General features: G+C 34.5%; 1 protein-coding gene across 1 annotated transcript in view; it reads right to left on the minus strand.

The window, feature by feature from the left end:
* Positions 1–2,238: 2,238 nt before the first annotated feature.
* The window catches only part of LOC150094607 (cell adhesion molecule Dscam1-like), a 198,716-nt gene continuing 187,742 nt past the window's right edge, over positions 2,239–13,212 (minus strand). Inside the window, exons 21-24 of the mRNA XM_090411603.1 lie at positions 10,510–10,806; positions 7,945–8,124; positions 5,526–5,682; positions 2,239–2,319 (exon numbers count right to left, since the gene is read on the minus strand). Of these exons, the coding sequence (XP_090267729.1) occupies positions 2,298–2,319; positions 5,526–5,682; positions 7,945–8,124; positions 10,510–10,806 (656 nt within the window). The 3' untranslated portion in view covers positions 2,239–2,297. The remainder of the gene's footprint in view (positions 2,320–5,525; positions 5,683–7,944; positions 8,125–10,509; positions 10,807–13,212) is intronic.

A 13,212-nucleotide genomic window follows, 5' to 3' on the forward strand; every position in this document is an offset into this window, starting at 1 on the left:
AACATCATAAAACTAATGCTATGAACCTAAATAGAATCTACACTAGTCAGTTTCCTATCCTTCACTCCCTCCTGCCGTGAATTCAACTCGTGTAGGCTAAAAAATAACTGATGCGGGTTATTCTATTCATCAGTGGTTATTAAATAACAGTGATTGGGGAAGTTTCTGTATATTGTCCATTATTTATATTTCTTTAGAGTGCATAAAAGTTTCATTTAAATTCATCGTCATTATAAGGATAAACTAATCGCTGTTAATACCATAAAAATCATGACTACGTTTCCAAGAAGTTGCTATTAATCCACGAATAAGGGATATATAAAAAATTGAAGGATGTATAAATAAAATTTAAAAAGTTGATCACAATTTCACTTGATAAGTTCAGCTCCACTAATATTTGAATAGTGTAGTCCTTATAAGGACTGGCTTAAAGGGGCGAAGCAAGAATGCTTTTCATCTTCCCCGTTATCTGTAGAGGACAGTGTAGGGATAAGGTCTTATTGAGCAATTGAAGCTCTGATCATGGCAGGAGGGTAACAGCAATAGCCGAGCCTCAGTTAGAACTTCATTGGCTACAGCATTGCCATCCATTACCCTCCAAGGGTATTGGATTGAATGAATCAATCACCGCATCTCACGGTCGATTGATTCCTTGGCCCAGCTCCCTTCTGAATAGTGTACATCGCCAATCCGGCATTAAAGCAAATCTTATACTTTTCTTCTGATGGTGTAGCAAAAGAGTGCCAATGGTTTGATAATTGCTACTATTTCTTAGCAGAAAATATCGGCGTGTTGTCAAAATCAGATTAAATATCTGCATTCGAGTTCCTAACACACGACTAATAATAAGGATGCTGAAAATTTAGCTGAACACTTCGGTTCGGTTCGAGCAATGTACTGCTCTCCATCAGAACAAATCAAACGACTTACTGAGGGATTTATCGAAATAAGCAGATTATCTTAATTGCAAGTGATATTTGCCAACAGGAATGAAACTTAAAAACGCATGAATCTTTTTTTAACATATGTAGGTATCTCAAGGGTATAATATTGTTTCCTTACAATTAGACTTTATGACTTTCTTTCTTTGTTCACTGCACAGACTTGCAAAGGAAAGATAAAAAGTAATGGGAAATAAATAACCCAAGAATTAAATAATCCGGAAAACCCTGCTCTAGACACCAAATATGGAAAATATTTCAGATCCCTAATGTATCCGTAAGATACAAAGTTAACCACATATCATTTTGGTTGAACCTAATTTTCAAATAATCTTTACATAATAAACACATCCTTATTGAAAATTAGAAAACCTTTGAAGGATTAAATTTTTGAAATCAAATACTGACTTCAATATCTTAAACCCACCATGCACAGATTTCAGATATTATAAAGAGGAGAATTGCAAAGTATTGGTCGAAATATTAATGGAAAAAATCCTTTATTGAATCTCTCTAAAATTTGTCTCCTAAATTATCATCTTGGTTTCTTCTCCGAGAACACTTGGGAGATCTGACTTATAGACAAGGATACGTTTCGTCAAGATATTTCCGTGATGAAGATGTGGCACCAAGAGCGAAAGGACTCCGCTTTATCGAGAAGATGCCAATACCATCTTCACGGAGACGGTGTGTGTGTGTGTGTGTGTGTGTGTGTGTGTGTGTGTGTGTGTGTGTGAGGGAGAGAGAGAGAGAGAGACTGAATACAGGATATTTCTCAGTGAAAACAAGTTCTAATGCAAGATATTTATAAATATAATGGTAATATCCGCTGTTTTAACTTCATTATGATATTTCGCACATCTGTAAAAAATAATAAAAAATATCAGGGAAATTTCGATATGTTGCTTTTTCTAAGTGATGATCAATGATCAAAGTAAATATTAAATTAGCAAAGCGTATGAAGAAAGTGTTACGGAATTATTTAATAATAAAGAAAACAATAAAAGATGTCACAACATATCGAAATCTGTTAATGAATGAATAGATTTCGGTATGTTGCTTTTTCGGTATTGCAGACAGCAAGTCCTACGATATCAGCTGCAAGTGACGATCCGGTATTCCATTAACATGCAATAAGAAAATGAATTCTCTTCTATAGAAGAAACGCGGAAATATATCATCACATCAAAATATTTAAAAAACATTCGGTATTAACCTCTCTCGATCGCACACGCACATACACTGAGTAGTTCTCTTTTATGACTACGACTTACCCTGATAGATAGTGTTGTTCTACATTCCTCATCATCCACTACACATTTAGGGGTAGGGACCGTCGTATAAGGCTCTGCATATTCATGGTTTTCTTCGTTGTGGTCTAGAAAAGAAAAATATAATTTCGATTGGTTCCAGCTGATTCTTTGTTCATTCTTCTCAAAAATAGTGCACAGAAATGTTCAGAAATTGTATTCGCGATAAAACAATAACTTCCACAAGAGCTGCTTCGTTTGGAGGCAGTAAGGCAAAACAAGTATTTTAATATAGAATTATATGATCCATAAAACTGTAGTAATTATAGATGTAGGTGGTATAAGGGTTAAATAATCTGGAAAACCCTGCTTTACAGGAAAAATATGGAAAAACGAGACTTCAAACTTCTGATTAATTGGACGGTTTTACACAGGTCAGTGAAAATGATCCCCTAAGTAAAGACCAGCAAGAAACATCCATGCCACGGCCGTACTCGAACCGGTGACCAGTTGGTTGGAGAAAGAATAAGTTGGCCAACCAGGATGACGAATGTTATTATTTTCACAGAAAACGTAGGTTGTTGAAACAGAGCTAAGAAATGGGTGATGAGTTTTACAAAGAAGAAAATAAGGCAAAAAAATGAGAAAATGGAAATTAAAAATGAGGCTAGTGTCGGTCTAGAAGAATAATTTAGCAAAAGTGACTCATAAAAGAAAAGATGATCCAGTTTTAAATCTACATAAATGAAAGGTCACTCCATTCAGTAAATGGACAATATAGTTTCGTACTACACCAACAGAGATCGTCATGTTTAATTTCTCGGTCTGAGAATAAACCAGCTTCTCGTTCATAATAAAGGATTCTTTGATTAATATTTAAGTTAGCGATGATAAAAGTTTAAACACAAAGAAAATAATGTACAAGGAGATTACTTCGTTGACTTAAATGTTTTACTTCTTTGTCTGACTGCTGAAATGCCAAGTCTAACTTGAGTATGAGATCCAATATTCAAAGTACATTAGTTGTGCTTGTCTCAAAACTCTGTGTCTATATCTCTTAAATGAGCTAAGTTGGGTTTTTTTAAAACGACGGACTATTCTTAAGGAAATAAGTAAGCTAAAATGATCTTAAATTAACTGCAAGCATTTCGCTGTGAAACATATTATTCTAAAACGTAAAAAGAAAGTGATAAACATTTTTTGTACCTTTTCTGCGCATATTTCATACTCATATGTTCAGCACAAAAGGGGGGGGGGGGCGATAGTCATGTAGCTAGAATAAGGAATTGCGCAGAGGAAAAACAGAAAATAAACAGTTTAATCCCAAATTTAATCAAAACAGAGTGACACTTTCAAAATACTACCGAAACATAGAATAAAAATGTTAAAGGTGATTATGATAATGTTTGCGAACAATAATCTCATTCAATGATTAATAACGATAAAAAATGTTTCCTGCTAGGATTAAATTTTTTACGAGCAACTGCCTTTTAAAGCAGTGATGAATGACAATGTCTTAATCACACACACACACACACACACACACACACACACGCGCGCGCACACACAGTATTCCCAGCCTGTGTTATTGAAACAAAGGTAGGATATCGCAGTCTCCAGACGTTGGAGGGAAGGAAGCCAAGGATCTTTAGGAAAAATATCTTTAAAGAACTGTATTAATTAGAATAAGGAGTGTAGCGTCAACTGCATATTCTCTGTTTTATAAATACTGACACTGTGGTTATAATGTGTCATTTGTTTCCTATTGTTACAGAGATGATCGTTTCTTTCTTTATATCTTCAGTACTTATATTGTAAATTTAGACGAGGGGGGGGGGGGGATCAGTATCACTAATATGTTTGTCTTCCATTCCTCGTAATAAATGAATATCATTTATAAATAAATAATATTAATCCCTTAAGAAATCCACTGAATTACCATTAAATTTATACATATTGCATTATTAATTCTCACATACCTTTTATATGACAGCAATAAAAGTTTCAACGTCTTATTAAAACTTTTATAGCTCCTCTAAGTTCAACGTCGTTTAGTTCATAGTCTGATATAGTGTACTGTCGGCATACACACACACACACGTATATATAGTGCGTGCGTGCGTGCGTGTGTGTGTGTGTGTGCGCACGCGCGCGCGCGCGCTGTGTTATACTAGCGCATTAGGAATTATCTAGGAGAAGCATCTTAGACAGCAGAAAATGTATTCCATTTGAAGAGCGTAGTGCAATGGATTTGGCTGATGGTACGATCATAGATTGGAAACTGGATAAATTACTTTTTATTGATACAGAAGCACATTAACGGCACTTTTGCTGTTGTGGAAATAATATAATATTTATAATAATAATCAATACAATATAAAAAATTCGGCTATAATCTTAAGAGGCACCTGTGGAATGGAAACGCTGGTTATTCCAGTGATTAAATATTAAAACCCAAATGATACATATTCAGACATATATTAAAAACTTTGATAATATGAAAGATGTTTTTAGACATACCATTATTGACCTGTTAATTTAAAAATTTTGAAACTTTTGGGACATAGTTTTGATAGAACAACGTTGGTAGATATAAACTCATAACTCGATCACTTAAAAGCATAATAAATTACAAGAGGAATCCAACTCACAAGAATAATTTATCATCAAGTTATCTTAATGGTAAAGCTATCATTTAATATTTAATCACAAGAATAACCAGTGCTTCTACACCAGGGGGTGTCCGTTAAGAATATAGGCAAAATTTGCTGCAAGGTATTGATTTCATTTTAGAGGAGTAACATGAAAAATTTCAGAAAGATGACGATTATAATAATAATATTTATAGGCCACATTTCCCTTTATAAGGAGGAAAAAGTTAGCCATGTCGAACAATGAATTATTACTGTGAACTCTTCAGACGAACATTTTTCTTCCTTATAAAGGGTCACCTGGTCACCTATAAATATTATTTGGATCAATACATTTCTGGATCGGAAAAACTGCACAACAATGCGATGTTCCCTGGCGTGGATATTGAAATGCCGTAGAAATAATCCTCGCTATTACATACAGTAACACGAGTGGTAGGATTTAGGGCCACGAGATGGCAGCACGTACTATCGCCCGTTCATTCTCTTTCTCCTGAAAAGTTCTGAATGTTTGAAAGATGACAAATGCCTCCAGCTAATCATCAAAAAGGTAAAATTAGGACGAAAGGAGCACACCTTCTTCCCTTATATGAAGAGAAGACATTAGAGAATTTAATTTAGGCATCAGAACAACAGTTGTATATTTACTATTTATTTCAAAAGAGGCACAGAGAAGCAAATACCTACTGCGATGGCAACTGGACGAAACAGCCATTTGTTTTCTGGTTGGCGAGGAGTAATAAGAAGTTTTCCCGTAACCATCAACTTCCTTGATATCTTTCTGAGGAAACTCAAATAGCCCCACATTTTCGCAATTTCTAGGTTTCCGTCCTTGACTGTCTGGAAACGAAAGCATAAGAAAAGGAAATATTAAAATGTAGTCTTCAAGCGGAATCAAAAAAGGATAGAAAGACGAAAAAAGTAACTGAATAATGATTGAAAATAAGCAACTCGTATTTAAAACTGGTTTGGGGATTACTTGCCTGGAACAGTGTTCTACATTACAAACACACACACACGCACAAAAAGTTTTTTTTATTGTAAGTGCACAACCCACGTCTTTAAATTTCTGGTTATAACGGTTACAAAGTTAGTAGAAGTATATATATATATATATATATATATATATATATGTAATAAATTTTTTAATTTGGGGATATTAGGATAACCAAGTAATTTTATAAACTTGGTTATTTTAACTCCTAATCCCAAGTATGCAAACAATTAAGTTTGCGCCTGAAACAAAGTTCAAGTCTAAAGATGATACAATACCAGGGCAACTCATTGTAAAGGTGGGTAAAGATCTGATCACTATTCTTAGTATTTTCCCATAATGTAAAGCACATCTCACTAGAAGATGTATATACTAAGAATAGTGATCAGAGCTTTACCCACCTTTACAATGAGTTGCCCTAGTGTTGCACCACCTTTAGACTTGAACTTTGTTTCAGGCGCAAACTTAATTGTTTGCATACTTGGGATTAGGAGTTAAAATAACCAAGTTTATAAAATTACTTGGTTATCCTAATATATATATATATATATATATATATATAATATATATATAATATAAAATTAATAATTCAAACTAAACCAAACTAAAATATCACAGTTTGAAATGCTTGAACAGGTCATGTTTATAAACAATTCTTATAAACGTTAATGCGTGAATGTTTCTCTGCTAGTTTTCTATTTACCAAGAGAAAAAAAAAAATGCAGTATCCATACGAGAACCTTCAAAAGGGGTGTTGTGTGAAGGCGGTGCTTTGCAATATTTTACAACAAATTAGAGATTAATAAGATTAATCTCTATTAATAATAAGATTAACTGCGGGATTGGTTTGGTCGAGTGGTCAGCGCATCCGCTCTCTAGTGAAAAGGCTGCAGGTTCGAATCCTGCCGTGGGCATGGATGTTTGTGGTTGTCTACGAAACTAGCAGTGGTGATGAGCAGTAGATGGCGTTAGCGTAGATGATGTAGTGAAGACAGAGATTTGTAGTAAATGTAGCCCTCCCTTGATGACTCCAAGGACTCATTGGAGGCATGTAATAATAATATAATATTATTCTTAAAATTAAAGCGGATTCTTGATCTGATCAAAGGTAATGGGTGCTACGTTGGTTGAGTTTCGACATTAGATTCTTTTTTTTTTTCACTAACTGAATTCCTGTGACTAATTATAGGCTATCAAAAAATATCTAACAGCAACCAGAATTGTTCCTTTTATCTTGTGGATAATCACAGGGGTTGGTTTAATGAGATCAACCTCATTAAACCATAGAAATTAGCACTTTCTTAATTCTTTAATGAAAGGTATTCATTCAGAACTATGTTCTTGTAATCTGATTTATTATTCCAACAGAGTTTCATTTTCCATGTATGTTCTCATTAATATCTTTTGTACTTTTAAACTACTTCTTAATTAGAGTATATGCGTCCTGTTTTCAATCTTTAGTAGAAAATAAGTACGTGCAGTTCTTAATGACGACCGACATCTAGAAATGACAACGGAAACAAAATTAGTAACAATTAACAAAATTACATTTTTCTGCCCTTAACAGTAATGCAACTGTGGGCAAAGAAAGTGAAATTAACGGCAAAAGGAAGCTGCAGAAGAAACGTCTCCAGAGCACCGATTATGCGGGGTTTGTTTCAAGAAGGAAAATTATGATTCCGCTGTCTAAGACATGATAAAGGGCATTTTTTTAAGAAAATATTCCTCCTGACAGACATTAACCAAATAGCTAAATATAATAGGAAGCGTTAATGTAGACTAGAGTCAGAAAATCAGATATTAGCATTTAGATAATTAATTTGAGAAAAAACTAAAACAATAAAATTCTAATTTCTCATAAAAGGAACCACCAGTTTTGTAATCATAGAATATACCTGGAGAAATTGAACAAATGACTCCTCTCCGGCTGGAAATTAATCTACGGATTAATTTTCTCAACTCAAATGTTTTCTAGGTTTGCGAAGTGCTATGGCAGTTTTTCCAATAAGCAGCAGGTTGCTGCTTATTGGAAGTGCCTCCGAACAAGATAATCAGCTTTGTATAGTTAAACGATATCATTCGGTTATTGCATTACTTGGATTTCTTACCCCCACTACTTCCTCCGCTGCTAGTGTCTGCTTGCCGTCTCAGACAGACTATCACAGTCACAATAACGATAATGAGAACAGTCAGTGAAATCGCTACAGGAAGGAGCACTGTCAGGTTCTTGTAAAACGGAAGATTGCTATCTTGTGCCAGGAACGGTGGAGAAGGTCTGGCTGTTGGCACTGGAAAAATATAAACAACCGATTATTCTATCGCATTATACATACAGTAAATGTACTGAGACGGCACGGTTATAATCATGCCGGAATTTTCATAGTTTTATTGTTTACTTCAAATACGCGGGTAAACTAACAAATAACTGTGATTGAGAGCAAAGTGTTCAGAAAACAATGCTAATATTTGAATTAAAAAAGAACATGGAAAACAGTGGCGTTACCTTTACTATTAGTACAAACAAATATACTTTATGATGAGAGTTTTTCGACTTTAAAATCTGATAAATTATTTACTATAATTGCTAAAATCAGCCCACTGCAAGCATATTGCAGTTGACATCTGAGAACAAATCCAGCAGTATGACGATAGTTTTTAGGGAAATTAAAACATCCCGTATTAATAACGAGTAACAGTGTGTATTTGGGGGGCGGGGATTGAGGATCACACTTTCAAGGAGAAACATCAAAGCAGTGGCCGTAGCTAGAGCTTTTTCCGCCCGGAGTTTGTAGCTAATCCCTGAGTTTGTTGCCCCCCTCTCAGTACACACCAAAAATGCTACAAAAAGTCAAAACAACGTATAGGGAAATAAATTAAAACACTATCTTTGAAGTAAAACTTTAATTTCTCATTCGTTTAATTCTAAAATGTTATTTTTCTTGCTTCTCTGTTTAGTAAAATCGTCGATGACATTTTCGAAGTCTATTTCATATATTATTTAGATAATTTTATATATAATTTAGATAATTCCTAATTAATTTTAATTTAGAAAAACTTCTCTCACAACTAGCAACACTTAACAGCAATTGTGAGAAAAATTCGCAGCAGCATTACAATATTTGGAACTGAGTTCTCCACACAGTATTTTAGAATTAACTGTAAAAGTTCAAAAAGGTTGAAAGTGTAGCACGGGGCGGAAGCCTCCCCCCTCCCCCCCAAGCTACGCCACTGTATCAAAGTAACGTGTCTCTGCTATTTGCAGAATACTTTCTCCAGGTTATTCTTGATAAGCTCTCGTACATATGGTGATATGTTTTAATGATGACAGTCTTCTATAAATATTAAAATTTGGTTTATACGGGACAGGTTTTGCTACCATTGATACAGAAATCAGATAATAGCGTATTACCTACTTTATCAGTCTTTCATGGGTGAAAATCCTCTGTGAAGAAATAGTTGAGGGTTACTTTTAGCAAGCGACTAAAAAAAAAATGTTGCTATTACAGCATGTGCCAAGTAAGACACATTCTGAGGAAAGTTCCATGCTTCTGTAAGTGAAGATTTAATTAATAGTAAAATTATGAGTCTCGTTTTTTTTTTTTTTTTTTTTATTAGTTGATTTGTCCTTATCCTAAACTATTGGGACTGGTCTGTTAATTCTGATTTAGTACTAGGGAATCTTATTCATTGATCAGCTATGCATTACGGCTGAAGCAACTAAGTTCACAAGGCCAGTTAATTATGTCTTTTTATAGGGAGCGTTCTTTCGCGATTTGTCTGTTTCCAGTATGGAAATCTCTGCCACCTGTACATGAGACCTTCTAAATTGTCTTCAGATGAAAAGCCCATATGAAAGTTCCCAGAAGGATTCGAGCTCGGATCTTTCCAAATAAAGTGCGCATTCGCATCATCCTCGCAGTTAACAGTGGACAATGACAAAGATTTCGTCTTTTAGATTATGTGTTCACATCCACGAGTTTCTGTTTGTGAGAGAAAATATTGAATTTCAAAATTCAAAATGTTGCTTTCTATCTCTCCCTTCCATCTGATTCAGACGGGGTGGTTCTCCTCCTAATGAGAGGTAACGGCGAAATAATGCGGCTGGCACGCCACTCCTCTGATGCATCCCTATTGGAAGTGTTCATGACTGTAGTCCGTGTATGTTTACGATGCCGGTTTGCGGGATGGAAAACCGCTAACTAAACTGGGGGAAAAACCCTACTGCCCAGCCCAAGACCGGCTAACTTGGCTATGGCAGATCCTTGAGCTCCTCACGTCTCCGGCGAGAATCGAACCTAGGACACTCCTTCCCCAGGCATATGGTTGCGAAGCGCAAAGCCACTAGACTAACCGCGCGGGGGCTTGGTTTCTATTAACAAGATATTATTACAACCTTAATGAAATGTAATAAATAACGTTGATAATGTTTTTTATTGGCAGCATTTGATTTGCTTTTACAGGCAGTAATGGCAAGAAAAAATACTGCTGGAAGATGTAATATCGCTGAACTGTTAAAAAACTGTCAACAATAATCATCTTTTTAAGGACTGCACATGTGTGAATTGCCAAAAATGCTAAAATATAATGTTGCTAATATGTATATATATATATATATATATATATATATAACATGCTAAACTATAAAATATGATATGATCTCATCACAGTCTTACCTGGTATGCTAAGATTTAAGGTGGTGAAAGTGTATTCAGCTTCTGTCGTACCGGCTTCGCTGTAGGCACTGACACGTAGCGTGTATTCTCTTCCTGGCACCAGATGGCGAATATCCATACGAGGTTGATGGGCAGACACACGATCGGAAATAAGTTTCCAATCACGTTGAAATTTAGAGCGTATCTGAACCGCATAAAAGGTTACGGGACAACCACCCGAGAGCCAGGTCTCGAAGTACAAATTCACTGTGGTCGTGTTGATCGAGAGAAACGAGTCTTTTTGAGGCGATACCGGAGCTAGAATCGAAAGAATACTGCTATTAAGAACTTCAAATTGTCATAATTGCGCTATTATTTTTATTATGCTTGTTCAAAAATAATGTCTGAAAGAGGTAGCATCGTGTATTTAGCAAGGAAGCATACAAGCATAATTTACATCATAAGTGTCGAAGTGAATCATGAATATTGTCTAAAACTAACTGACAAGCTAAATAATATACATTGAAAAACGAAGAGATCACGACTGTTTATCACCTCTTCATGATGGAAACAAACAAAAAAAAAAAAACTGTCTTAGCTCAGGCAGAAACAATCGTGAGACACATTAGATCAACCCTAAAAAGTGGAAATGGGAAGGGCACGTGACAAGAAACAAAATGGACAAGGATAATATCTGATTAGTATTCCAGGGATGGAAAGAGAGCTAAAGGAAAACAAAGGGACATTCGGAGAAAGAGGCTGAACAGATGATTAGATTTCAGTTGCATAGAAAAGTATAACATAAGAGGGATAGAGGAATTTAGGGATATATATATATATATATATATATATATATATCCCCAAAGGATGAACAACCCTCAAGGAATGTTCAGGCACTATGTCAGCACTACATGATGGAGTTTGAGTTATTATTAATCTCCTATTAGCAATTTCCTCCAAATTAGTCAAATACTTGTCATATTTTGTTTACATATAATAATATATGTCGTATACAACATTTCACTTGTCTAAGGAACTTCTGAACAGATCCCATTCTGATTATCTTCGCATCAAATACCTCGTTTGCTAACCCTGCCCCTCCCATTCTATTTAATTGGCTAAACCATCCTAGGTTAGTTCTAGTCACACATTTTTGAAAGTGTGAACAATTTCAAGTTACTTTCTAATATCTTCATATTAACATGATTTTGCCATTGCTGTCATCTGTTCACTCCCCTAATTGTTCACATAACTCTCATATCTGTGGTCTCTAGTCCTTGATTTCTCAGATCAACAACTTAAAACTGGTTTCAGCACTGTATTGTATACTGCTAATTTCCAGATTTGGTTAATTTCTCTCTTGTTCCATATAAATTTGTTCAGTTGGCTCCTCACCATACCAGATTTGCTTATTATATTGTCTATGTCAAATTTAATTTGCATATTCACAAAAAACTTGTACCTAACTAGCTGAAATATTTTACTTATCATATTTATTTATTATATAGGTTCGCCATTGAAAATTCAGCTAAAGTGCTATGTTTCCCCCTATTTTCATAGTTTTGGACTTTTATTGCTGGTTTTCATGCCAAATTTGTTACATCCATTGTATAATTTAGGCAGAGAATCCTGAAGATTTGCATTCAAGGTATTCAGGATTACAGCATAATCTGCATAAAGAAAAGAGATAAGTTTGATATCTCCGATTCCAATTTGAGATTTAATGCTATTTTCTTTCATAATGCAATCCATTAGATGATGAAAAAAAGAGTGGAGATAATGGGCATCGTCTTACCTATCTTGATGATTTTACATCCAACCTTCTTCCTGTCTAATTGTTGATTTACAACTTAAATATGTACTATGTGCTGCGTACTGTTTTGTATAATGCTCCATTTATCCCATATAACTGTAGTATTTTGAGGAGTTTTTCTCAAGGCGCCTCACCATATGAGTTTTCCAAATCTACATAACGCAAGTAAAAATCGTTGTTATATTCCCATGATTTTCCAACTCTTTGTCGTAAAGTAAAAATATGATATTGACAATCTCTATTTGGCCTGAACCCAATTTTCTCTCCTTCAGCTTTCACTTCCACAATAATTCATTTCAACCTCTTTTGAAGAATGTTTGCATAAATCGTACCTCGAACACTTAACAGAAAAATTCCTCTCTTTCTTCCTCTATTCAAATGCCATTATTTGTAAAAAGTATTTTATTAATTATATTAATTGTTATTACTATTTTATTTTAATATAATATTCTTAGATGTGATTATGTTTAATAAATTAGTAATGAAATAATTTCAAGGCTAAAAAGAATATATATATATAAACCATTAGGCACAACGTATATCTTGAAATATCCCTAAATAGAAATAGTTATATGTTTTCCAAAGATACTTATAGCTTTAGCACGTAGTATACATATAGATATATATGTCATTACACCTAATAATTGCCTAATAAAATTTAAGCAATAAATGGTTAAAATTACAGCCTCATTGAGCAATACCTATCTAAAGCAATATACTCAACTATGGGTCTTTTACATTCTGCTGACATATATAGAGGTTGTGCTGAAAAGTTTTGATAATCACCATGAAGCATTTGACAAGTCTCATATGTCTTCTTATATATCTTAAAAGAAAAAGAACAAATCAATTTGATGAACGATGAGGGTTAAAAGAGTTTAATGTATGTTCTTCCTTGTGGTTATATCAGT

This window comes from Typopeltis vanoorti, chromosome 21, assembly GCF_054136105.1.
Source record: "Typopeltis vanoorti isolate ZY-2024b chromosome 21, IOZ_Tvanoo_1.0, whole genome shotgun sequence".
In the NCBI taxonomy this organism is placed as follows: domain Eukaryota; kingdom Metazoa; phylum Arthropoda; class Arachnida; order Uropygi; family Thelyphonidae; genus Typopeltis; species Typopeltis vanoorti.